At 36.4% G+C, this 25,651-nt stretch overlaps 4 protein-coding genes across 11 annotated transcripts; 3 read left to right on the top strand and 1 right to left on the bottom strand.

The window, feature by feature from the left end:
• Window positions 1-779: 779 nt before the first annotated feature.
• Window positions 780-24,305, bottom strand: nitr9 (novel immune-type receptor 9). 4 transcript variants are annotated; one of them, XM_079604962.1, is made up of 7 exons: window positions 24,018-24,113; window positions 19,255-19,530; window positions 14,353-14,424; window positions 2,197-2,256; window positions 1,758-2,102; window positions 1,191-1,535; window positions 780-1,095 (listed from the first exon to the last, which is right to left on the bottom strand). In XM_079604962.1, exons 4-7 carry the CDS (start codon window positions 2,231-2,233, stop codon window positions 956-958), a joined length of 867 nt encoding a protein of 288 aa, XP_079461088.1. In that variant the 5' UTR covers window positions 2,234-2,256; window positions 14,353-14,424; window positions 19,255-19,530; window positions 24,018-24,113; the 3' UTR covers window positions 780-955. The 4 variants fall into 4 exon arrangements, with proteins under 4 accessions (XP_079461088.1, XP_079461087.1, XP_079461089.1 ...); XM_079604961.1 differs by lacking the exon at window positions 14,353-14,424 and having other exon boundaries at window positions 794-1,095; window positions 24,018-24,305; XM_079604963.1 differs by lacking the exons at window positions 14,353-14,424; window positions 19,255-19,530; window positions 24,018-24,113 and adding an exon at window positions 5,277-5,379 and having other exon boundaries at window positions 794-1,095.
• Window positions 9,379-12,006, top strand: nitr10a (novel immune-type receptor 10a). Of its 3 annotated transcripts, none has more exons than XM_079604967.1 (6): window positions 9,379-9,464; window positions 9,603-9,953; window positions 10,031-10,147; window positions 10,310-10,459; window positions 10,581-10,615; window positions 11,193-12,006. In XM_079604967.1, exons 1-6 carry the CDS (start codon window positions 9,422-9,424, stop codon window positions 11,292-11,294), a joined length of 798 nt encoding a protein of 265 aa, XP_079461093.1. In that variant the 5' UTR covers window positions 9,379-9,421; the 3' UTR covers window positions 11,295-12,006. The 3 variants fall into 3 exon arrangements, with proteins under 3 accessions (XP_079461093.1, XP_079461095.1, XP_079461094.1); XM_079604969.1 differs by having other exon boundaries at window positions 9,381-9,464; window positions 10,118-10,147; XM_079604968.1 differs by lacking the exon at window positions 9,379-9,464 and having other exon boundaries at window positions 9,651-9,778; window positions 9,903-9,953.
• On the top strand, window positions 11,822-14,420 carry LOC306994454 (immunoglobulin lambda variable 1-51). 2 transcript variants are annotated; one of them, XM_079604965.1, is made up of 6 exons: window positions 11,822-11,885; window positions 12,052-12,411; window positions 12,600-12,650; window positions 12,761-12,907; window positions 13,120-13,151; window positions 13,964-14,420. In XM_079604965.1, the coding sequence occupies exons 1-6, from the start codon at window positions 11,843-11,845 to the stop codon at window positions 14,069-14,071; spliced, it is 741 nt and encodes a 246-aa protein (XP_079461091.1). In that variant the 5' UTR covers window positions 11,822-11,842; the 3' UTR covers window positions 14,072-14,420. The 2 variants fall into 2 exon arrangements, with proteins under 2 accessions (XP_079461091.1, XP_079461092.1); XM_079604966.1 differs by lacking the exon at window positions 12,600-12,650 and having other exon boundaries at window positions 12,833-12,907.
• On the top strand, window positions 19,127-20,988 carry nitr12 (novel immune-type receptor 12). 2 transcript variants are annotated; one of them, XM_079604959.1, is made up of 6 exons: window positions 19,127-19,215; window positions 19,309-19,662; window positions 19,734-20,105; window positions 20,185-20,310; window positions 20,616-20,662; window positions 20,740-20,988. In XM_079604959.1, exons 1-6 carry the CDS (start codon window positions 19,146-19,148, stop codon window positions 20,866-20,868), a joined length of 1,098 nt encoding a protein of 365 aa, XP_079461085.1. In that variant the 5' UTR covers window positions 19,127-19,145; the 3' UTR covers window positions 20,869-20,988. The 2 variants fall into 2 exon arrangements, with proteins under 2 accessions (XP_079461085.1, XP_079461086.1); XM_079604960.1 differs by having other exon boundaries at window positions 20,602-20,662; window positions 20,740-20,866.
• Window positions 24,306-25,651: the final 1,346 nt, after the last annotated feature.

Genomic DNA, 25,651 nt, shown 5'->3' with positions numbered 1-25,651 from the left:
TGTAAGCAGATATTAATAAAATGACTATCAAGCATTAAATGGCTTGTCAAGTTGATTCAACCCATGAATTTGCTATCATAATGTTGCAATCATGTTGCATATTTCGGATGATCAAAGGCTGATTTCATCAACAGACAAGACAAAAAATTCAAGATGAGAATTATCTAGATTTTGAAATCCCATGTTTTGCTATCCAGGATCTGATAATCCATATTACTTTTGTGCCGGTTTTGTGCTGGCTAAAATAGGATTGGATCACCCTGATCCAGATACACACTTTTTCAGATAACCAAATCTGGATCAGCAGTGCTCCTCCAATTACGGTTAGATTTCCCAATGTAGGCTTCTAGCTACGTAAAGAACAACAAGTCAATGTGGGGTCACTTTAAATGCTTTATTCGAAAAGAATGAGAAAACAACAAAGATCCCCTTCCATTTTCTTCAAACAATCAGACCCCTACGGAGGGACTAAATGGACAGGGGGAAAAAAGTATGAAATGGGAGAAAAATTATATATTTGAATGCTTTTCGTTCTCTTGCAAGAACTTGCGTTCATTCACATTGAAATTGTTATAAACTACTTTCGACTGGTTCCTCCCTGATGAATGTGCCAATGTAATTTATAATAATAATAATAATACATTTTATTTATAATATTTATATTACATGATATAAATGTTGTATTTTTTTTTTACCAGTTTTAAAGTTTGATTACATTTTTCTTCCTGAATTCCACCATTTAGCTGGTGGAACTCCTTTTTTTTTTTTTTTTTTTTTTATCTACATTTTTTTTAACACAAACTGACGATTTGATCCAGATCAGAATCAATACTTTTTTTCTTTTAACAAACTCATTTTCAAGATTTGAATCCAATAGCCGAAATTCGATCAGATTACTTGGGCCCTGGGCCCTGGTCTTCCCTCTGGTCGGGGTCGTCGATCTCGGAAAGCCATGTCAGGCGGAGAACAGCTCTCTTTCGACACTCTTTTTTGAATTCATGCAGTACCAAACAGTAACTGTGGCAATAGTGATTAAAAGAAGGACTGTTCTACCAATGGAAAGAAGAACAAAAGTCATCATCTGTTCTGTGGAACCTGAAATAGGAAAAAATTTAGGTAAAGTATTAACACATCGTAAAAGTGCCACAGTCGCCCCCATCCCCCGCCCAATTAATTATTGAAAACTATACCTATAATGTCCAGTTTGGTTCCGTTCCCGAGCAGCATCTCTCCACATGCAGCAACAGCGCAGTAGTAAGTCCCAGCATCAGACCGACTGAGCTCCTTCTTAGAGAAGCTGTACACGCATCTATGTGCTGTAAACCCGGCTTCAGAGATCCAATCACACTGATCAATACTCGTTCCATGTGCCCTAATAACTCTTGGGTGAGATTCTTGTGATTCATGTATGAGCCAGTACACGCTGTGGTTTCCGACACAGTTCTGATTTAAAACCGTGCACGTTAGAATCACTGAATCTCCAGATTGTGATTCAATGATAGCGTGTTGTTTTACAACAGTGTTGCTTTTCAAACCTGTATGAAAAAAAGGTTATATATTCATGAAGAACGCATATTAACCAAATAAAACAAAACATTAATTATTGAGCAAGTTTTATGTAAGACATCATGGACTACTCAATCATGTATACATGCATTCACACATGTCATTCAGTTAATAGCTTCAATAACTAAACTATTATAAACACTCATCATATTAAAAACAATTAAATTATAGGTAATCAAAACTATAATTACCTTCAACTTTCAACTCTGTGCCTTCGACGAATTCCATTACGTTGGAATAAGCGCTTCCACAGTAGTATGTTGCAGAATCTGAGATCTGTATGTTTCTTATCACCAAATGATGCACACCATTTTCATTCAGCACAGAGAAGCGTGAATTGTTCTCGAAATGATGGTGAAACCTGGCATTACGATCATACTTGTAAATGGTGGAGATGAGCATGGGATTCTGTCCAGGTTCATGCTTGTACCATGAGAAGTGCATGGCTATTTGGCTCTGGTAAACGCAAGGTACATGAATTGTTTCTCCCGGTTTAGCAAACACAGGTGGGTTATTCAGGTGTGTTGCAGTAAGACCTAAAAGAAACGTGAACAATAACGAGCAAAAACTGTTTAGCTTAAATAGCTAAAGTAAGAACATTTAAGTTTTGACATTAAAGATTCAACTCACCAATTAGAAAGAGAAGGAACACTCCAAAGTTCGTCATATCTGGATGGATTTATCCTATCTCTGAACGAGTACAAAACAGGAGAGTGATGACTAAATGAACATCACCAGATAAGCAATGAACGATGTGAGCGGATGTGTTGTGTTTGTCAAAAAAGTGCTGAACCAGATTTTTTTTTCCCACTGACCTTTTCCTACAGACTTCATATTATATTTTTTTACTTCCGAGACATAATATCTCACGAGTAACACCAGTTGGCGCCGTCAGTAAAGACTGTTTGCATGTGCAATTTAAATAGGTTTGAAAGAAGTATGTTTCTGTGCAATTTAAATAGGTTTGAAAGAAGTATGTTTCTGGAAAATTACATCTAAAAAATGTAAAAGACAAAAGGCAGTGTGCTAGTTGTGGTTTTCTGCTGGTCATGCGGTAACTTGACCTTCTTAAGTTCTAAGTAAGTGTTTCTTGATTACACAATGAAGAGAAATAAACGTGATCACAAAAGTGTGCTGTCATCAAAACTGCGATCTGACAGCGTGTAAATGTGTGAATGTCAAGCATCTCTCGGCAATATTGTCAGGTGGGTCTGATATTAATCGAGCTCCTTTTAAGAAGCTACATTAAAACATTAATGAAGAACTGAATTAAACTGCTCAGATCTATAATGATCACAACAAAAATCACTCACACTAGTCCGATAGCTTGTGGCTTCACATGCACACGTGTATCACAAGACCACAAGTGTGGCATCTGCCATAAACACCCGTGTAGTTCCCTTGAGTGAACTGACTTTACGGTAAATATCTTAAACAGACACCGTCTTGCCAAAATTTCTTTTATCTTTTTGAATAGCCTGAAACATCATCACTTGAGTAATTCAAATTTCTGCATGATACCTCACTGGTACGATGTCTGACAGCTTCATAGCAATAACTGTGAAAGTTATGTCCTGTAAAAGTTTCAATTCCTTGGTTTAAACTACCATTTACTACAAGTACTTCATGTCTGTTCTGATGGCAAATGGAGTTTTTTTCTGTTTCTGTCTTAAAACTATGGTTTTAAGGAGTTTTTTCATCTGTTTTGTACTCATCTCATCTTGTAAAATATTTAAGAAATTTTATATCTGAAGTAAAATCCAGTATGGCATACTTGTTTCATCAGCATTGGTATTTTCTCAGAGTTTTTAAATAAATCTAAAAAAAAAAAAGTGCAAAGAATGCGAATGATAAATGCGAATGAAAAAAAAAATGTCCATGAATGCACACATATCACCAATGCCCAGTTGTGCAAACTTCCTTTTTTAAGAATAAAATTAACACTTTAGTGATAAAATGCATAATTATGACCAATAGTTTTCTTATCTCTTTGCAAACTTTAAAGGACAAGTTCGGTATTTTACACTTAAAGCCCTGTTTACAGATCGTATCTGATGAAATAGAACGGTTAAGATTAAAATTTGGACACATGCTCCTGTCCCGAGAATTTTAGGTTTATTTAGCTTTTGTGGACCTATTTTGCCGAACGCGTCACACCCAGATTCTTCCGTTGAGAGCTTGAATAATAGACACCAGTTGGTGGCGATAATGCACCTTTGCCAATTGCAAGCAAACCGCTGGCATTTCATTTAATACACAGAAGAAGCGGCGGAGGAATAACGTACCTCACACAGCACATTCAATACAATCAATGGAGGTGGACAAACACTACGATAAAACCTGTTGGAAAGCATCTTTTTCAGCGATTTTTTTTGGGATCATATCAGTGAACACCCCTGACCACTCGGTGAGTTTCACGTCTTTGTAAACGAAAGTTTAATGTGTTTTAGGAAGGAATCTGCCAGTGCACATAGACAACCATTGTGGGGGTGGGGGGGGGAAGCTAAATAAACCTAAAATTCTCGGGACAGGAGCATGTGTCCAAAGTTTAATCTTAACCGTTCTATTTCATCAGATACGATCTGTAAACAGGGCTTTAAGTGTAAAATACCGAACTTGTCCTTTAAAGTCTGCATGCATGAAACAGAAGTTGCAGTAATCTTTTCTTCCCTAGTTTTTAGATCTGAGTGAAAAAACTTCTCAAATAAGAAAAAAAAAAAAAAGTAGGCGGAACTAAATTTTGTCCGTGGGGAATTGATTGGATGGTTGTGGTTTGCTATTGGTCGATCTCATGTGAGTGACAGATTGTCCCGCCCTTCAACCAAAAAACACATCATCAGAAAAGAGATGTTGCAGCAAGTGAAGCGGGAAGTTATTTATTTAATTATTTCATTAATTTTTTTTTAAATAACTATGTGCATGGATAAACCATTTAAATACTGCAATATTCCATTAAAAAACAGAAAAAGAAAAAAAGAATTGTCGTTTTTGACTTCATGACTTCAACATCATCTCCATCATTATGATCATTTTCTATCTAACAAGTATCATCTGAGTGATTTTAGTGGAGCAAAGCATTCTGTACATGTAATAAAAAAAACATTTTGCATTAGCATCAACCAAGTGTGCAATCTTATAGACCCACCCACCATCCAGCAAAGTGTTTTTGTAGACAAAAGTGCTGCCTATGATTTTGAAAACCACTAGAGGGCTACAGTGAGGAATGGCAAATCTACTCAGACTTGCTAATTAGATGCTTTAACTTGAACCCACATTTGTAATACAATGGCTTGATAAAAAAATAAGTGCAAATAAGAATGCTGCGAAAATTATTAACATGTAATAATGCATACTGAAAAAGGTACTTTCATTTGACTTGCAATGGGCATTTGGAAGCTCACATGCTACTGAAGGCTCAATGCACATCATTGACTGGAACAAATTTAGTTTAGTAGGCTTGCAAACTGGTTTTTAAGGCCACGTCTACATTAATCCGGATACATTTAAAAACAGAGTTTTCATTTTAAAACGCTCTCAGTCTCCGCCCACACTAGTGTTTTCAAGCATTTTCCAAAAGTTTCTCGTCCCCACTGAAACTCACTGCTCACTCAAAAGCTCACTGAGATGATACAGACGGAACAAGACATAATAAAGTTATCATGCAACTGTTCTGGCAGGATCATTTTATGTAGCAAATAATTATATCTTACCATTCACTGACGCTGTCACACGGTTCTGTTTAGTTTTTTTCATTTTCATGGACTTTTAGTTTATTTCCAGTCACATGTGTTCCTTTGTTCAGTTTCCCACCACACTTTAGTTGTCAAAAAGTTTCATTTATCATCACAGGTGTTTGTCATTATTTCCCTCATTTGCTTTCTATTTAAGTTGCAGCCTTTTCAATGTTCATTTGTCTGGTCACGTCAATGTTAGAGGTTGTGTTTTGTTTTGTTTGTGTGGTAGTGAAGAATAAACAATTTTACTGTTTAATGTGTTTTTTTTTTAGTGTTTTTTTTTCATCATTTCATAATGTATTTTGTGAAGTCAGACTATGTTTGTACATGTGTGCTGAGCAGAGAGCTGGTAGAGTTATATTTTGCTTAGAGGTATGCAATGTTCATATAGCAGAGATGTTCCAATGATGATGATACTTCAAATTCGTACAGTTGGCATGCTCTTTGCAAGAAAATGAGTGTTTCAACTGATGCAAATGTACCATGTGTATACCACTATTGTATACACACCTAATGTATACACTGAAGAAATAGTTTCTTAATGTGGATGGTGGATTGTACTATGTGCATTAGGTATACAAACCATCTTTAAACAATATGTTTTTCCACCTTACAAGGAAGTTGTAAGTCTCTCTGTGATGTATATAAGCTCAATCTTACTGTATCACCGCAGTTAAACATAAACGCATGATGATGGGGTGAGAGGAAGGAGGAAACATAGAGATGATGGGGTAAGTAAGGAGAAACACAGAAACCATTTACAGCTAGCATGATGGGGTGAGAAGATAGAGAAATGGGGAATAGAGAAATCTAGAATGAAGACGTCCTCTCATGTAGCCTTATTCTTATATGCCTGTGTTTCTCTCTGTCTGACACATGACACATGTTTAAGTAATAAATCTCTTGGCAAAAGTAACTGGTGTAGCTTCCGTGATTCAACAATTATAGGGGGAAGCAGGATTTTTAAATCTACAGGTAGATTTTTCCCCTACGCACCTGACTTGGGTTGAGCCGAGTGTCCTTGACACCTGAAAATATTATACTCAGTTGAGTTGCCTCTGAACGCGCGGGTTGACGCCTAAGCGTAGCTATTCTTACCGCATAAAAAAAATGCCAAAGAATTATATACCTGACCACAATCTAACCCCGCCTAAGAGTCTCACAAAGAGTTGAATGACGTCTCGCCCCCTATCGACACTATCACTCGGGAATAAGGTCTTTAGTGTCGAACCTGTAACTTGTTCCACTAACTAACTCGCTGCGCCACAATAATAATCTACAGACTTCAGACAATGCCTTCGAATATGCTTTAATCACGGCTGGAGGATCTCAGAGAGAATGGCGAAAATGACATGATACATTAGATAATTTCCCTACAATTTGATTGGTTCTTCACAGGCAAACCCCCTTGTGTTACTAGGTAGAAACAAACTCTGTTTTCAAACCTAGACATCTGTCTAGTTTCATTTCCCCTATTTGTTATTCATACACACACTGGGTGCTTCTCATTTCTTATTTGTGCATCCTCGTTTCCTTTGCTTGCGTTCTATAATCGCGTCATCCTATACTATCCTATACTTGATCACTCGAGCATCACTTCACAGCGTCATCAGCAGCGCTCAAAGGATCTGCCCTTATGTTGTTGAAGTTTGGTTATTTAAATCATTCATAATAAATAATAATAAAGCAAGACGCCCTGTTGAAATATGTGTGATGTGTGGTTTATATAAACTGCAAAGGTAAAGTATAAATTAAAATGATAGTGACCGATGTAAAGGGGAGGAGAATTTATAAGTGCGTCACGTTTAGTCGATAAAACACTTCCGCACAGGATACACCTGTGTATCCTCGCTCATGACTCCTCAGGAAGCCTCCTCACTCCTCGATCCTCGCTGTGAAATTAGAGAATTGAGATGTCCTTCAAGATGGCTGAGCTTGATCGGTTTCCGGGTCATAGGATGGAGGACGGAGGACGGAGGAGCGAGGAGATGAGGAGGGATATTGAGAAGCACCCACTGTCACAATTCCTGTCTTGTGTTCCCCTTGTCTTGTGTGAACTTTTTGTCATTTCCTGTCCTGTGCCATATTTTGTAGTCCTTTGTAGTTTTTCTTGTTTATTAGTCTCCCCAGGTGTTTCCTATTAACCACGCCCCCTTGTTATCTCGTTTAGCATGTTTGCCTGTGTCTTGTTTCAGTCTTTGTGAGTTCTTAACGTTGTATGTAGGAAAGGATGAGGCTGAAAGACTGGTTAAGTAAAGAAAAAATTTGATTTGAAATGAAGGAAATATTACAAATGAATTCAGGGCATTTAGGGTATAGAGCAATATTTGTGTTTTTGAATAAAACAGGGCTTATTAGAAGGATATGAGTTTAGGTGTTTTTGAAAGTTGTATATAATAATGATGTGAATGATAATGTATTAATATTAATAATGTTATTAGATATTTATGTACTTATTTATTGGTTTTATTTAGGTATTTATTTATATATTTAAAGAGTAATGAGTAAAGGCTATTGTGATCCACACTCCATATCAGAAGGTGGCGGTAAGGCACACTTAAAAGTTGTTTGCCAACCGCCATTAAAAGAAAATAGAAGAAGAAGAAGAACGTTGTATGTTGGCTGTTCCTGTGCCCTGTTCCCGAGTCTTGTTACACTATGTTTAAAGTTGTTGAGTTTATTTAAAGCAGGGCTATGCAGTTTCGAGAATTTCTTCACTGTATTCTCGCTTTTTGCTCGCAGGTTTCTCTATAGAGCTCCCCCTACAGCTTCGGAATAGATATTTGACAACACTGTCGAAAAACTTGTTGGCGACTCTCAAATACCAGAGGCTAGTAGATCAACGACATCACAGCAGACGGGATATTCTTTACAACGTCTTCTTTATTCGGGGTCAAACAGCGTGAGAGAGCGCAATAATTACATAATTTTAGCAGATTTCTTTTTGCCGTATAAGCAATTCTTTACATCGCGAGACCTGTTATCAGACAATATGCGTCTCATGACTAAATGTCATAGTTTTCAAATACCTCTGTTTTCACAGTCCACACTACAATGTGAAAACACCGTTTTCAAATTTATCTTTGGAGAACATTTTCAAAAAGCTCAGTTTTCGTTTAATAAAAACGCTGTCTCAGTGTGGACGGAAGGCTAACGGAGAGAAAAATATGCGTTTTAAAATGAAAGCATAGTGTGGACAAGGCCTAAGGTATAGGCCTTGTCCACACTATGCTTTCATTTTGAAATGCATATTTTTCTCTTTAATAACTCAGTAAAGATTTTATAACTTGTCTCATAGAAATGTAGTTTACAGTAGATAAATCTTACCAGTCCCAAAGAGCAATAATGCTGCAGATGAAATACGTACTGTAACATTTGTGCACCGAGTCAAACCAGAGCTGAAGAGGAAATTAAGTGGGCGATATCAAATGTGTTATATATAAGAAGGAGCAGTGGCTTTTACCCCTGAAAAAAGATGTTAGACCTGCCACCACTGATCTATATAATGACTAAATGTCATACTTTTCAAATACCTCTGTTTTCACAGTCCACACTATAATGTGAAAACACCATTTTCAAATTCAGTTTTCGTTAATAAAAACACTGTCTCAGTGTGGACGGAAGGCCATAACAGAGAGAAAAAGATGCATTTCAAAATAAAAACGTAGTGTGGACAAGGCCTAAGGTACACAATGGGTTCCTTTAGGCAAATAATTAACCAAATAGTGACATCACTACTCTCGTGTATAGATGCAATAGCAGAAAAGATCCATTTACAGGCTGAAAATCATGAATAGGTCTATATATATTATTTATTGACTATTTGCAGATTTAATTCATTCAAGAAATCCCAAACATTTTCAGAGCACTGAATAAAAGAAGACTTAACATCGTGCCTTCATCAGTACATATTTTGTATTTGATTATGTTCTCTGTAGAGATTTCTCGTATCACAGCTCTATACGTGTCTGACCCTGACTGGCATTTTCAGTGGCAGGTCTAACATCTTTTTTCAGGGGTAAAAGCCACTCCTCCTTCTGTTCTTATATATATATATATAAAACACATTTGATATCGCCCACTTAATTTCCTCTTCAGCTCTGGTTTGACTCGGTGCACAAATGTTACGTATTTCAACTGCAGCATTATTGCTCTTTGGGACTGGTAAGATTTATCTACTGTAACCTACATTTCTATGATGGGAGACATGTAATATCTTTGGAGAGTTATTCAAATGGAGAAAGATTTTAATGTTGTTTTGTGGTGTACTATGGTTTTATTTTATTTTTTACAATTTTTCAGGTTTTCTCCAAGTAATGTTTTCTATAGCAAGTATGAATGCTCAGCCAGGACAAAGTGTCACTATGTGGTGTGCACACGCTATCCATGTTTCTGGAGACCTGTGCTGGTTTAAACAAACGGACAGTGATGTACCGATTACTATTGTGTGCATGTTATACACCGAGAGTCTTTGGAAGGTAGAGCCAAATTATTTCAATGGTTTTACAAAAAAACACCTGGTTATGCATCTGTTCAGCAAAAGCACCACGCTAACAATTATGAATGCGAATATTTCTGATTCTGGCTTCTATTTTTGTGGAGCTACGGGATATTACATGAAATTTGGCAATGGAACCAGGCTTGAAGTGAAAGGTAATCTTTTTGATTCTCAATATACTCTCATGTTTATATAATGTTTATAGCTCTTTTTATCATTTTGTCATAAATAGCACATGTTGAAAAACACCACAGTTTAGATACCATTGTAAATGCCACAATGGTAAGTGACTCATACTGGTCAACTGTTTTCAATTCAGAGAAAAATGGAAAAGGAACCTCAAAAAAGGGTATGTTTATTATATTACTTTCTATATTAATTTAAAACTCCAGGTGATTCATATCTCTCTAGTTAATTCATGGGGAAAAAAATATATAGGAGATGTGTTCTTTGTGGAATCACTAAGTGGTGTATTAAATATTGTAAAATTGAAATGTTCACTTTTTTTCAGATGATGAGAAATCGCCTGTGTCTGAGGAGTGTTCTAGAGACATTTTTTTCATGCTGACCCTCCTATTTGGTGGCATCATTGTTTTTACATGTATTATTCTTCTCCTTTTGGCGATTATCAGGCAACATAAAAGGCAGAAGCATAAAAAAGGTATAATATTTACACATGGTTAAACAGATCAATCACACATTTAAATGTTAATCAATGTGGAATGAATTCTTAATGTAATTCTCAACAAAAACTAATTGTCTTTTTCTCTCCTTTGTGCCAGTCTCTAAATGTCAAACACAACAGCACGATGACCAGGTAAACTCGCCGACTTCGATTATGTAATGTTACAGGCTAAATAAAACTAATTCAAAATATCTCAAAGTAGAAATGAGAACAGGCCAATCTCTGTCTTTTTTCTGTTTCTTTCTAAAATCATTGTACTCTTAGTGAGACGCTGATTTTCTCTCAGATCACACTGGTTTCTTTGAACCTTTTATAAAGAACAAGATGACATTAATGCATTGATTGGAAATTAATTACTGCTATGCTTCTCCATGTTGGGTAGAAATGCTTATGAGTTTGCCGACAATACATTTGCATGTGTTCTGCCATTTAGTAAATTTAGTTGTGTCAACAAATGTCAACATTTGTTGCGCATTAAAGAAATACAAATATTTTTGTGTTCTTGGTTTTAACAATTGTTTTGATTCTGATTAAACAATATTATTTCTAATTCTGTCGGCTATTGGACGTGGACTGTTGCTCTTTTGTTTTGGCTGTATAATTTATTTTGGGCTAAACTATTTTTTTTTTTAATTAAGACGTCATATGATGAATTTTCTTTTTAGAATTTCTGATTAGAATCTTGAAAACCATTTCTGCTTCTTTGCAGGAAAATGATTCCGTAGAATATGCTGCGGTGTATTTCTCAAACAAGAGATCCAAAACGGCAGGAAGACACAACTCAACTGTTGTGTACACGGACACTACTTGAAATATGAAACAACCTCAAACTTATTATTTGTAAATTATATGCTTTATTATCAACACCTGAACAATATCACAGTTTGTTTTTAATTGATTAATTATCGGAGGTCAAATGGTTAGGCAGAAAGCTGATGATCCAACTGAGTATCACATACTCCATCACAGCTGGGCCTTCAGAGACTTAAAGTCAGGATAAAATCAAGTTTAACAATTTAACAATGTAAAATGTATAATATAATTCAGAAATGATCAATTAAAGACATACATAAATGTCAAAGATGCTTTTTATTTATTTGTAAAGTTGATTTTGAAAAATGTATTCTCAAAATTGCTATGGGGAAACTAAAGCATCTAAACAAAACATAAAATCAATATATCTGATCAATAATGATACTTCTTGTTTTGAACTGGCAATATGTGCTGTGGAGTTGCCAGTTGATTGACAGGTTTGTCATAGTTTGGTGTTGGCATAAGCCACACCCCCTCATATAAATAAAGCACATTGATTTCCTCATCTTAATTTCCTCGTTGGTTCTAGTCTGATTCAGTGCAGCAATGGTTCATATAATAATAACAGCGCTGTTGATCTGTGGCATGGGTAAGCATTACTGCACTATAATTGCTTCTGTCATGTAAAATAGGAATGAATAATTCTGGATTAATTAGCAAACATTGGGGGTGAGATACGCAGCCTTTTTGTGTGTCATCAATCTATGTTCTAAATATTAATATGAAGTTATTTGTTATCACTCTGTGGGTTTTAGGTTTGCTCACAGCTACAGCATCCCAGACAACCAATGTGTCAGCTCAACCAGGAGATAATGTCACTATCTGGTGTTGTCAACACACCTTAAAAGTTGGAAGCAACATGCACTGGTTCAAGCAAACAAACAGTGCTGTACCTCTTAGTATTGTATACATGATGTTACCTTACGATATTGAAGCAGTGCCAAAATATTTAAAAGGTTTTCAACCAGACCGTCTTGTGATGTCTCTGAACAGCAAAAACAGCTCCCTAAGTATTTTAAATGTGGATATTTCTGATTCTGGTCTGTACTACTGTGGTTGGCAAAGTCAGAGTCAGGTGATCAGATTTGGTGATGGAACAAACCTGGACATTAAAGGTAATCTTTCTTTATCAACAGCATATTGTAGAGGAACTGCTTGCCCACATTATGTATGGTAGAATAATGTAAAAAAAAAATGTTTTGCAAAGTACAGACATACAACCTTATGATTTCCAGACTGCTACAAGAAGTTGTGTTGATTTTCTAAATTACTCATATATTTCAATTATTCATTTATTGTATAGAGAGGAGCGTTTCACCACTGAAAAATGAAACTTACAACGTTACAAATAAAGGTGTTTATCATCTGCCTTTCTTTACCACGCATAATATTCATCATTTCATTACATTATGCTTTTATCTAGACTGTGTTTTGTTTGAGTGAAATGTGGTTTACTTTTAACAGATCTTAAGAAGAGTCCGATTTCGGCGAAATACTGTCCTGGAAACATCTTTTATAAACTGACCTTTATTTTAGGTGGTATTGTTGTTATTCTCATCATCATTCCTCTCACACTGTTCATTGTTAAGATCAGAAAAACACAGAAAAAAGGTAAGAGTATATCTATTCAGTTCAAGATGCTTTCACATATTGGGTGTGTGAATGGCAAATAACTGTGTGCTGTGAAACATTTTCATAGGATTCTGTGATATACTAACTACTGATACAAACAAATCAGCAAGTGTATTTAACAAATTATAATGGAAAACAAAATCTGAAAAAAAAACAAACAGCTAAATGTCTCTTTCTCTTTGTTGTCACAGATGCTGATCAGCATGTAACACAACACCGTGAGGTAAACATTCTAAATATAAAATTATTTGATTACACTATGTATAGTATATATAAGCATATACATATTCTTTTAGAGTTGCAATTAAAGATCAGATTGACCCGTGTACAAAAATATTTGAATATGTGCGTCTCTGCTGTTTAAAGGAGTTTAAAAATCTGAAAACTATAAACTAACTTTTCTAATATCAATATAATCTATATAATAATGTCAATAATATATGTTTTAAAATATTTCTTAAATGTCTAACATTCTTCAGGCGATATAGTTTCTTACTTGACGATCTTTTACATACGGACAGGGCCTGCTTCTTTTTTCTGTTTAGTAGCCATGTTCTTTAGACGGACTGCATGCTTGAAATATTTTAGTAAGAACCGAGATCTATAGCACAGAACATTATAACAAAATTAAATATGATTTATTCTTAAATAAAGTAAGAAAAAAAATATTGGGTATAAAATATAAAGTATTTTGCAAAGGTAAAACTATCCTGCGTTTTATATGTGTGGGAGAACAAGTCAGGAACAATTTCAGTTAAATTCCACTTTTTCTTTCCCTGACTATTTCCCAAATGCCCCACATCATAATTAGCATTAAATAATCAAATCTACATAACAGCAGTGAATGTAGTTTGATGCTACTAAGTCTATTACATTTTTTTATATATATATAATAACCTTTTGCCTTCGTTTTGTTAAACACACAGATTTTTATCTAAGTGCATTTGAATTTTATTTAATAAGTGAATATTTGAATTTAATAAGTGAAAGATTACAGTAGCTCTGTTGATAAATGCATCTTTGGATCGGTTGCAGGAGTCTCATTCACCATTGTATGCGGCTCTACAGTTCTCAAAACAGAAAACCAGAAGAGCGGCCAGACATGCTGAGGATACAGATGTTGTGTATTCTGCTACTAGATAGTCCAGCAGTGACACATGCTCCAATATTGTAGCCTAATGTTATGTTTACAAGCTATATTTTGATCAAGACTAATATTTATATGCTAATGCCATAAATTGAAAGTGTCCATTATGTGGGCTCTGCCATGTTTAATATTTTTGATGCAATAAAAGTTGTGAAATCATGTGAAAGTTCTACTAAGAACTTTATTTTAGATATGTTTATATCCTGTATATTGGAGATGTAACCAGGCCCTTACAGAAGAGGCAGGGGTTGTGAATGAGATCATTTCCTATACAGACCCTGACAGGAAGAAGCAGTTCAGTGCAGAATGAGACGTGCTGAGGGGAACTTCAGCGGACCAGATTGCAGAGCTAAAAATATACACATCAAAAAATAAGTTGTTATAATTACTGTGTATGCACACATTTCAAAACAATGTAGTACGTTGAGAGCAGCAGCTGTATAGCCTGATCATGATGAACATTTTGAAGCAGAACATGCGTTTAAAAAAAAAAAAGTGGTGTAGACTGTAGACCGTGTACAAAAAAAAAATTATATAAAGGTTTTCTTACATGTCTGCGTGCTAGTGTGTGCACCTGTGCATTACAGTTTGACTGTTTTCCACTCAGCAGACTGACCCCCGGCTCATCTCTCATCACACCCCTCACTGCAGCTAAACCACACTATCATTCTACATGCCTTTCACACTACTTTCCATGACCACAGACGAAATACCCCTTGTTTATAAGTGAGGTGACAAGTTAACACATGGATAAACAATTATATATACTTGAGAATTTGACTATGAAACAGAAATGAAAGTACAAAAACTTTTAAAAGTACGATGCAGATCTTTGTCAGAAATGAAAAATTCCCAAATCACATGGCATATTATTATTATTTATATTAAAATACTGCAGGGAATGCATGCAATGCTCCAGACAGATGCTGACTGCAAACTGAAGCTGAAATGTGTGAAGAAATTTAGGACAGGTGACATTTAAAATAAAAAAGTCATTCTAATTGCTTGCATTATTATTGTGTATATGAATTACTTCCCACGCTGATGGTGCTAAAAAAAGAAAAAATGAGAAGTGAAAATAATTATCACGACACTAAATTCAAGACCACAATGGTTGTATATTTATAAATCATCTGCTTGCATTCAGATGCAGTGTATTGACAGCTTTATTAAAATAATTAAAAAAATGTTTTTTAAATTGTTTCCTGTTGGATTTCAGGGAATGTCACTGTTCCCCTATTGTATCATTTCCCAGGCCAAGCTCATTAACCCTAAAACACAACACAATGCAATAAACACAGTACATTGGGACCTATTTTTTACAGACTTTTCAACTATATTTCTCTTAATGCATTGTGCTTGCCTTTAATATAGTACTATGTCTTATTTGTATTATTATGTGTTAAAGGCTCAATTTTTTCACAATGCACTGTTAAGGTCTGCAGCTGCATGCCACACGCTAGCTCCTTTCACATGTTGACTAATGGTTTCGGAAACCGACTTATGCCACTAAATATATATATATATAAGACAATGAATTCAATCTACAGAGCTTAGGTTGCGGTCACCCTTTGTTTCTGAAAGTAACAGAACAAACAAACAACCTTAAGCACGCTTAGGTGTGTGTGGGTTAAAGTTTCCATATCATCTTATTGCAGTGAAACCCAAGAGTCAAAGCAAAGCACAGACAACTGTGATCTGGCTGTGTTTAGAGTTTGTCCACTAGCATTACCTGCCAACCCACCACAAGTAGTGACTATTCAAAAACCTTTATATTATACTGAATTGTCATGCAGTGGTTCGAAATGTGCCACATACAAAAAAGGGTATTGAACTTTAACATGCTAACAGATCATTTAACTAAGAAGTTCTGGATCTGAAGGTGCAGCTGATAGAAGTTCAGTCCACATTTCTCAATGCAAAATTCTTACAAAAGCCTATTTCTAATATCAAATGTAAATATATGTTTGCATTCAACTAATGCTGTTTTTAACCCCCAAAAATCGCATGACTTAACACACACAGTACTGCCTAGACTGAGTAAACTACGGTACATGAGCATAACGTTTGCAAGAATAAATATGCTGTTATTTTCATTAACATAGGAAAATAAAATTGAAGTATTGTGACATTTAGGGGAACTGATGAGAATATAAATGTGCTGTAATAGTTTGACACAAGGGATGTGTTGTGAGTCTGTGTTGTTCTATTGACCGCACATAGGGGGCAGTATTTCGTTATTTGAAATGTTTTACAGGATACTATTGTTAAAGGTCAGGTTAGTGGATGTGTTTTGCGGTTAAATTGCAGGCATAAAAAGCATGCAAAGTGTGTCAAACATCCATGACAGGCTGAATTATCTGAAATAGTTCATGTCTGGATGAGCTATAAGAACTATGACAAAATTAAAATGTTTCTTATAAATACATTGTAGCCTACTTCTAGACTATAAACTATATACAGTCATTAAACATAATTTTGTGAGTATGATGTTATTGAAACAATGACTGTTATTAGCCGTTGATCCGTGATCCGTACTGATCAGGCAACACGGATCGGCAGCATGTGATTCGCGGATTAATTGCTAAGTTTATTCAGCACAGAGTGAAAGTTTATAATTTGCACGTGTTTGTTTTTCTTGACAATTTACACATTGAAGCGATTTTAAATAATTCAAGCACAAGAAGAGGTGAAAGAGAACTCAATTGACCCTTCGCAGGGAGCTTGATTGACAGGTGATCTGACCAATCATACTTAGCCATCAACCATTTTGTCCGATAAAGCAGTCAGGAGAGTTAAGGCAAGTTCACACTACAGGGTTTTAAAACGTTGGGCTGAACTGTGCAGTTCACACTACATGACTTGCTCTCTGTGAAATCAGGAGTGTACAAGTTGTTGAGCTGTTCACACCACACGACACAACGTGATTGATCCGCAACAGGAGGTAACTCACTACACGAGTTGACAACAACTCTGTCACCCAACGATTATATCTTGTCTACAAACCACGTTTTGTCACGAAAAATCACGCGATAAAACGAACCGGAAATGACGCAATACAGCACGCGCGCCACCCAGCGAAGAAGAACACAAGTACACAACACGCGAGTCATTGTTTGAATATAGACGTCAGACAGAAATTAGTGCTGCAAACTGTTTGCGCGATGATTTGCTCTGAAAAAAAACGCGTATTTTTTTCCATAGACAGTATATAAACGGTATTTTCCCGGTGACCTCAACCTATGCCTTGCTCTGATTGGCTGTAGCTCATGACATCACATGTGGTTGAGTCGTGCGACAGCTCCGGATATCTAGCATGCTAGATATTTTTCTGGGCTCGGCGACGCGTCTGCGAGGCTTCTGCGAGCGTCTTTGATGCGTTGTTGGCTCTTTCATACTAACAGATTGGCGCGCGTTCATCGGCCGCTAATCCCCCGCGATTTGCACGCGATAACAACCCGATCTGTCGGCGAGCTCAAGATTTGCAAATCGGGCTTAAATCGGGCTTAAAATCCTGTAGTGTGAACTAGGCATTAGTAGATTAACATGGGAAGATTTGAACTTGAAAAACGGAGTGTACTGACACCTTTCCGCGGTTAAAACAACATTCCTTCTTATGTTCATTCATGTTTATTTGATGCTATAAATTAAGTAGAAGGAACAGATGATCGGTTCACGAGCAGCTTTAACTGATGCTCTACAGCGATCTGTCACGACACATTAAAGAGCCACAAAACGGTATTTATTGTTTACATTTCTTCTTAAAAAATGACCAAATTTGAAAGGTGAGACTTTGTTTAATATGTTTAATATCAAAAGTAACCTGGTCTGTCCTGCACTGTCAGCGCGTTGTCAGTCTCCTCTGCTCTGCGATGTATTTTTCACTGCGTGAGAACATGGTGTGTCGTGAGAGCGGCGTAGCTTGTCGGACATAGCGACAGTAACTAAGGGGGGCGGGTCTTTGCGAACGGTCAATTGCGCGCTGTTATCTGAGTGTACAGCCACACACACCCGAAGCGCGCGCACACAAAGAGAGGCACGTTTCAGATAGCGCGCGAACACGGAATTGATTCCTCTTTTGCATCTTAATCTTTGCATGTTAAAATACCTCTCGCCAAGTATTCTTGTAAACACAGTCGGTTATGTCTTAAGTGAACAAACATTTGAGAGAGAAATTGGATGTGATTCCGTTCATTAAGTCTTAAAGTGACAGCAGCCTATACAAATCTGCTGCTGTCTATGTCGTTAATGTTAATCAAACAACAAAACACATATTTAACAAAGATTAATCTACATTTAATTTATACAGAGAAAACTATAGTGTTATTTTGCTTTTAATTGTTACATTTCTGTACCTGAATACTACTGTTAGACCTTACTTTATTTGTAACTTTGTTATATTGTATTCATCTATGCTGATAATTTGTGTATTTGATCTTTTTTTTATTTTTTTTTATTACTGACTGGTCACTTGTCTTTAATAATGTTTAATTATTAAAAGCTAGATTTTTGCTGTGTTATCTGAGTACTTAAGTGGGCTTTAAGTAATAAATAAAAAGCAGTTACATAACTTTTTTTTTATCAAAAAAATGAGCCGATTCATGACTCAAAGACCGTAATATGATCCGAACCGTGAGTTTAGTGATCCGTTGCACCACTACTGGTTATCAATATGGTTGATCAAATAACACTGGACCTGTTTTTTTAATTCTGCGCTTGCTGTGTAAGAAATGCTGTGTAAGAAATGCTGTGTAAGAAAGAAAGAAAGAAAGAAAGAAAGAAAGAAAGAAAGAAAGAAAGAAAGAAAGAAAGAAAGAAAGAAAGAAAGAAAGAAAGTCAAAAAATGTAATATCACCAGTTGATCATTACACAAGATTCACAGAGATAATCATAAGCATAAGAGCAAAAGATAAGCCACATCACATGCTATACGTCTTGGGTCAGACAACCTGAATGGAAAAATCACAACAGCCAATCAGACCCAGCCATCATCTAAATCAGAAAAAACAAGGCTTGACTCCTCTAAACCCAGGCGTTTCACACCCACACGTCTTACGAACGCTCCATAAGATGTTGCCAAATGCACAGAGGACCTCCACTATGTTAAAACTTCTGATATTTTTTCCACTCTTTAGGACAGGTGTGTTTGCTCTGGAAGAGAGATTTGTTTCATTCTTACCTTATATTTATAAATCAGTGTTATTCTGATCCTGCTTGTGCTTTTTCTTCTCAGGCTTCATCACATCTGCTGCTGTAGTTCAACAGAAAGTCCTGGAGACCTTCGCTGCAGGCGAAACTATAACTTTAGAGTGCTTGATATCTGAAGACCACGAGAACTACGTCTCCTGGTTCAAGCAATCCCTGGGAGAAGCTCCAACGTGCATCCTCAGTCTCTATGCTGATGCTTTAACGCCGACGTTTTATGGAGACTTCAAGAACGACACAAGGTTGACAGCTGTAAAGAAAAATCATCATTTTACTTTAATTATAAAAGACTTAAAGCCATCAGACACTGGAATCTATTACTGCGGTGCCCGTGACTATGATCATATAACTTTCGGTAATGGGCTGTTTTTAAACTATAAAGGTAAGTAAACCATAGTAAAACTATATGTAATAAAATATATGATATAATGTATAACCTTATTGTAATTTTAGGGATAACTACAAGACAACACTACATTACGCAGTTTTTGTCAGCAGTGGACTTGAGTACTTGGGTAAATGAGCATGAGTTTAACCCAGGAGACTCTGTGAATCTTCACTGTACTGTTCTCACTGAAAGATGTGAAGGAGATCACAGCGTCTACTGGTTTAGACATGAATCAGGAGAAACACATCCAGGAATCCTTTACAAGCATGGAAACAGAAACGGTCAGTGCAATAAGAGCTCTGAGAGAGATTCCCATACACAGTCTTGCGTCTACAATCTCCCCAATCTCAGTTTAACTGACGCTGGGACGTACTACTGCGCTGTGGCCATGTGTGGAGAGATACTGTTTGGGAATGGGAGTAGGCTTGAAATTGGAGGTGAGAAAATTATTTATATACGATACATCAAATCATCTTCATTGCCGTTTGAATATTTAGACTTTTTTTTCAATCTTAGAACCAATTTCAGAGTTGGCCTGGACTGACATAAAGGTCCCAGTTTTGGTAGTAACAAATATATTGTGCTTAGTGATCATCGCTATCCTTCTATGTAGAGCACAAAAACGACAAGAAACTTTTTCTGGTAAGCCATTTGCATTTTAAGAATATTGAGACAATATTGTATGATTATGTTGATTATTAGCATTACTGACACTGATTATATTACATCAAAATAAAAAGTATAACTGTCCAAAAGATGAAATTAAATCAACCTGAATTTAATGTCAAATTGTAAAATACAATAAAATGTTGATATTATCGTTGAGATGTGATTGAGAGGTTTTATTACTTGAGTAGTTACTGCAAAATACACATGTACGTGTCGTGTAACATACCAAAATGTGTAAATATCATGTCATAACTAAAAAGAAAGCATATTCTTTGCAGAAACCCAGCCATTTCAAACAACACGTTCTTCGTCTCCTGCTAATGAGGTAAAATTGAAATATACTACATTGCTTTGTTTTATTCATTTAGCTATGTGTACTAAGTACTTTGGTGTTGGCTTTAGGGTGTACCAGAGGAGATAAGCTACGCAGCGGTACATTTCCCTGGAAGAAACGCAAACAGACACGAGACTGAAAGAAGCTCATGCACACATGTAGTGTACTCAGCTGCTAGAGGTTACAGTAGTAAATAATAATTCTGTGATATAACATTTAAATTAAACTAATATTGCCCTATATGTTTGTTTATTGGTGTTTAATGTATCTGAATGCTGTTGTTATGAGCTCTAATAAAACAAATGCCATTGTCTTACAAAAACTTGAGTCTCATTCACAACAAGCCTATACCATTTACAAACACTGGATGATTCCTCAAGAAACAAGGTTATAAATTCATTGGTGGAAAAACATTTCATAAAAAGGTCTTTCTAGTTGCGTAGGAGAGCCTTATTCTGTCACAAAGAAATTTCTTATATTAGTGAACTTATGCTCAGAGAATCAAAACTGAAATATTGCAATATACTGTTTATGACTAAGAGGGGCAAAATACAACAACATCTTCAATGTGTGGCCCCTGATAAAAATAAATCTGCCCTTTTTGTTCAAGGCCACTCAGTTACAGCAGACTAGCAGGGTTTTTTTGTGTGTTTTTTGCATCACCAGAACCTAAATACATATGTATAATTAAAAAAACAATAAAGCATAAGTTTCGCATTTAAGCAGTTTAAGGTGTTTTTGAAGAAGGCCACACACAAATGACTCACTGAAAAAGGTCAAGTAAAATGTCACCGGTTTACTGATGATAACACTTGTATATTTAGCTCCCCCTGCTGTTGAAAATCGAAATAGCAAAGGTGGAGCAGTTTGTATTAAAATGCAGTTCAAGAACTAAAATGTTTAGATGGCATATTGAATTTCACACGGCTGAAAACATGGAGGGATATACATGGTCAATGGAAAGCACACGTACACGTTTTATATCGTGTAATTTTCACAACTCACAATTTTTAGAACTGTTTTATGGAGTTTTTGTCTACAAAAAGTTATTTTTCTCAGAAAGACGTTTTGTCAGCTGAACAATCGGATTGCTGTTGAACAACAGTACAATCAAATGCACTGTATTCTCACAGCCTCGTTTTCATTCATCAAAAATTTGTTTCAAAGTCATTTGCTATAGTAGGCCTATGGTCTATAAAATTTCATCTTTGTACTAGAGGTCCTGAGATCGACTTGGCATCTTGGCAAAATTACACTGGTGTTCAGGGACAGGCATTAAGCTGGTTTAGATCGTACCTATCAGACCGTTACCATTTTGTCCATTTAAATGGGGAAAAATCAAAGATAACGTCAGTAAATTATGGATTGCCGCAAGGATCTGTATTAGGCCCTCTGCTATTCTCAATTTATATGCTGCCACTTGGTAATATTATAAGAAAACATGGAATAAGTTTCCACTGTTATGCTGATGACACTCAATTATATATTTCATCACAACCAGATGATAACACTAAATTATCTAAAATGACAGAGTGCGTTAAAGATATAAAATATTGGATGAAGTGTAATTTTCTTCTATTAAATTCAGATAAAACAGAGGTATTACTGATTGGTCCAAAAAACTGCCCACAAAACAGTTAGTTCATGCATTCATGACCTCGAGACTGGATTACTGTAATGCTTTATTAGCTGGTTGTCCTGCATCCTCCAGTCCGTAAACAAGCTACAGTTAGTCCAAAATGCAGCCGCTAGAGTTCTTACTAGGTCAAGAAAATATGATCATATAACACCAATTTTATCATCTCTACACTGGTTACCTATTAAGTTCCGTATCAATTACAAAGTATTGTTACTGACCTATAAAGCCCTAAATGGTTTAGTTCCTGTGTATTTAAGGGATCTTCTATCGCCATATAATCCATCGCACTCTTTAAGATCGCTAAATTCGAGGCTTCTGGTCGTACCGAGGATAACTAAGTCCACTAAAGGAGGGAGGGCGTTTTCACGTCTAGCTCCTAAACTCTGGAATAGCCTTCCTGATATTGTCCGAGGCTCAGACTCGCTCTCCCAGTTTAAAACTAGATTAAAGACGCATCTCTTTAGCCAAGCATTCACATGATGCATCTCATACCTTTTATACTACAGTTAAATCAGATCAAATGCATTCATATTATGAACAGCAGCTACGCTAATTATTTCCCATCTGCCTTCTTTTGTTATCTCGGGACGCCTGTCCCGAGATAACTCAAATAGAGTTCGTCAGCTCCAGTTATGTATCCAGCCCCTCATGGAGACTTCAGATGCCCCAAAGAGACGACTCGACGCCTGTGAAGAGACGACCCAACGCCGGCGATATGTTATGCCCTAAATTTATGATTAACTAACTGTATTTTTGTATGTACATTTCTGAAATGCATTTTCTGTAAAGCTGCTTTGAAACAATATGTATTGTGAAAAGCGCTATACAAATAAATTTGAATTGAATTGAATTGAATCGAATCTTGGCATGAGACAATTTGGTAAATAAATCTGATGTTATTGACAAGTGGTGACACAGCCAGTGAGAGAAGTTCATCTGGGAGGCTGATGTGCAAATTAATATTGATCGAACCAATAAATCCCAAATAGCAACAAAGTCTGGGCCGAGTCTGGCTATACATTCGGCAATTGTGGCTGTTTTCTTTTCTTCACACTCTGATGACAAATGCTTTACATTTGCTGAAAATCATGCTCACGAAACACAGATGAAATCCTTTTGATATGTTAAAAAATAGTCTTGGTAATTATAGTGACGCGTTATAATCTCTTAGATTACCAACACAACTAAATAAACGGAACAAATCACGATAACTGTTACACCATTGTAAACATAGTAGGCTAGGGCGTACAACCACAACAACAGGGCTAAAGTTGCACCGCTGTAAAAAATATTCACTTCTGGGCCACTAGATGGCATAAAATATTATAGGCCTATTAATCATTTAATATAATAAAATGTATCTATTATTACTACTGTAATGCTATATTACATTTTTATGGGCGTTTTATAGCCTAATAATACTTTTATAATAATCAATGTTATAATAATGTAAAATGAATAAATAGGCCTATGTAAAATTGTCCTTTTGTGGCTAAATAGCCTACTCCTTTCTATAATTAATTGTTCTTGCTAAATACAGTTTATGGTCACTTAGCCTAATGGCTTTTCTGAGGTAGAACTTAGCTAAATGTAACAGGTTAACGTGACATGTTTAGCCTACATGCTGTTTTATCCGCGGTTGAAACACTGAACGATTACATGAGACATTATACATTTCAGTGAGTTTTACTGGTTCTTTCAACTTACCTTCTTCCTAAGTTCATTTGTTTATCTTGTGCTGTAACAAAGTAAAAAGTAGGCCTGAGATGTTAAGCCACTTCAGCGATCTGTCACGCCATCTTTAAATCGCAAAAGCGGTTTTGTTATTTGAATTTCGTAATAAAACTAAAAAAAAAAGAAAAAAAGAAAGCTTAGGCTTTTTGTGATTTAGCGCATTGTATGTGTCTTCTCTCCATGATGTTTTTTCACTGCATGAGGAAATGGACGTACAGTTCGCTGAATGCACGAGAGTTAGCAGCCCTCTCTTAAAAACGTATCGTCTTTGAAAATGCATAAAATAGCTAAATAAATATTAATATATTTATATATTTGAATGCATGACAGAAAACTGTGTTAGGCTATTATTTTCTCGCTGATGTGTGATTAGGGTGATATCAGGTAAAATGGGCCATCAGGTAAAATGGGCCATCTAAGGTTTGGGGGTCCCAGCCCCTCTGGAATTTAAAGCCAATGACTGCAAAGGATTTCAAACTGTTGTCATAACTGTGCTTGACAAATAACAGGTGATTTGATTGGTTTATTGTTGCTATGGTGGGTGGGGCAATAATTCAAATCAAGACTGCTCCAGAAAGTTGCATGGTAAGTAGCCTGGCATACCAAATATAACTAAACTATTATAAGGATGATACATCTATAAAAAAACGAACATGCACATAAAAAAAACTATGCATAATATCTGTCTTGATGGCATCGATCAGAAATAATATTGTTAGTTTGGTATATGAACATATTTTTTGAAAAAGTGATGTTTTTCTTGGCGGCCCAATTTACCTTAACCCACTCAGGTAAAATGGGCTACATGGTTTCAGCTAAAATGGGCCATCATCTGTGTCAATGACACACATGTGTTTGAGTGTGAGTGAGTGAGTGAGTGTGTGTGTGTGTGTGTGTGTGTGTGTGTGTGTGTGTGTGTGTGTGTGTGTGTGTGTGTGTGTGTGTGTGTGTGTGTGTGTGTGTGTGTGTGTGTGTGTGTCTCACCATGACCCCACACACCCCCTGAACAGTAATAATGGTAGTAGATATTTTATTTACATTATGCACACAAACTCACACACGCTCACACACTCACACATGCACATTGCACACACTCACACATGCACACAATCACACACACATGCACACACACTCACACACTCACACATGCACATTGCACACACTCACACACAATCACACACACACTCACACATGCACACACGCTCACACACTCACACATGCACATTGCACACACTCACACATGCACACACGCACACACAATCACACTCACACATGCACGCACACACACTCACACATGCACGCACGCACACACACTCACACATGCACATTGCACACACTCACACATGCACACACGCACACACAATCACACTCACACATGCACGCACACACACTCACACATGCATGCACACACACTCACACATGCACACACTCACACATGCACATTGCACACACTCACACATGCACACACGCACACACTCACACTCACACATGCACATTGCACACACTCACACATGCACACACGCACACACAATCACACTCACACATGCACGCACACACACTCATACATGCACATTGCACACACTCACACATGCACACACGCACACACA

Source organism: Phoxinus phoxinus (assembly GCF_949152265.1).
Source record: "Phoxinus phoxinus genome assembly, chromosome: 2".
Classification (NCBI taxonomy): Eukaryota; Metazoa; Chordata; class Actinopteri; order Cypriniformes; family Leuciscidae; genus Phoxinus; species Phoxinus phoxinus.
The sequence above is the reverse complement of the archived record's forward strand: the minus strand, read 5'-3'. Positions and strand labels throughout refer to the sequence as shown.

What these genes read in the sequence shown, in the direction of transcription:
- nitr9 (XM_079604961.1), bottom strand. Translation starts at nt 2,233, where the DNA reads ATGACGAACTTTGGAGTGTTCCTTCTCTTTCTAATTG. An exon ending in GTTCCTTCTCTTTCTAATTG is followed by an intron (nt 2,103 to 2,196) that starts GTGAGTTGAATC and finishes CGTTTCTTTTAG; the next exon opens with GTCTTACTGCAACACACCTG. An exon ending in AACCAAACTGGACATTATAG is followed by an intron (nt 1,096 to 1,190) that starts GTATAGTTTTCA and finishes TTCCTATTTCAG; the next exon opens with GTTCCACAGAACAGATGATG.
- nitr10a (XM_079604967.1), top strand. Translation starts at nt 9,422, where the DNA reads ATGTTACGTATTTCAACTGCAGCATTATTGCTCTTTGGGACTG. An exon ending in ATTATTGCTCTTTGGGACTG is followed by an intron (nt 9,465 to 9,602) that starts GTAAGATTTATC and finishes ACAATTTTTCAG; the next exon opens with GTTTTCTCCAAGTAATGTTT. An exon ending in AAAAGGAACCTCAAAAAAGG is followed by an intron (nt 10,148 to 10,309) that starts GTATGTTTATTA and finishes ACTTTTTTTCAG; the next exon opens with ATGATGAGAAATCGCCTGTG.
- LOC306994454 (XM_079604965.1), top strand. Translation starts at nt 11,843, where the DNA reads ATGGTTCATATAATAATAACAGCGCTGTTGATCTGTGGCATGG. An exon ending in AACAAACCTGGACATTAAAG is followed by an intron (nt 12,412 to 12,599) that starts GTAATCTTTCTT and finishes TTTATTGTATAG; the next exon opens with AGAGGAGCGTTTCACCACTG. An exon ending in ATGTAACACAACACCGTGAG is followed by an intron (nt 13,152 to 13,963) that starts GTAAACATTCTA and finishes GATCGGTTGCAG; the next exon opens with GAGTCTCATTCACCATTGTA.
- nitr12 (XM_079604959.1), top strand. Translation starts at nt 19,146, where the DNA reads ATGTTGCCAAATGCACAGAGGACCTCCACTATGTTAAAACTTCTGATA. An exon ending in GCTGTTTTTAAACTATAAAG is followed by an intron (nt 19,663 to 19,733) that starts GTAAGTAAACCA and finishes TTGTAATTTTAG; the next exon opens with GGATAACTACAAGACAACAC. An exon ending in ACGACAAGAAACTTTTTCTG is followed by an intron (nt 20,311 to 20,615) that starts GTAAGCCATTTG and finishes TATTCTTTGCAG; the next exon opens with AAACCCAGCCATTTCAAACA.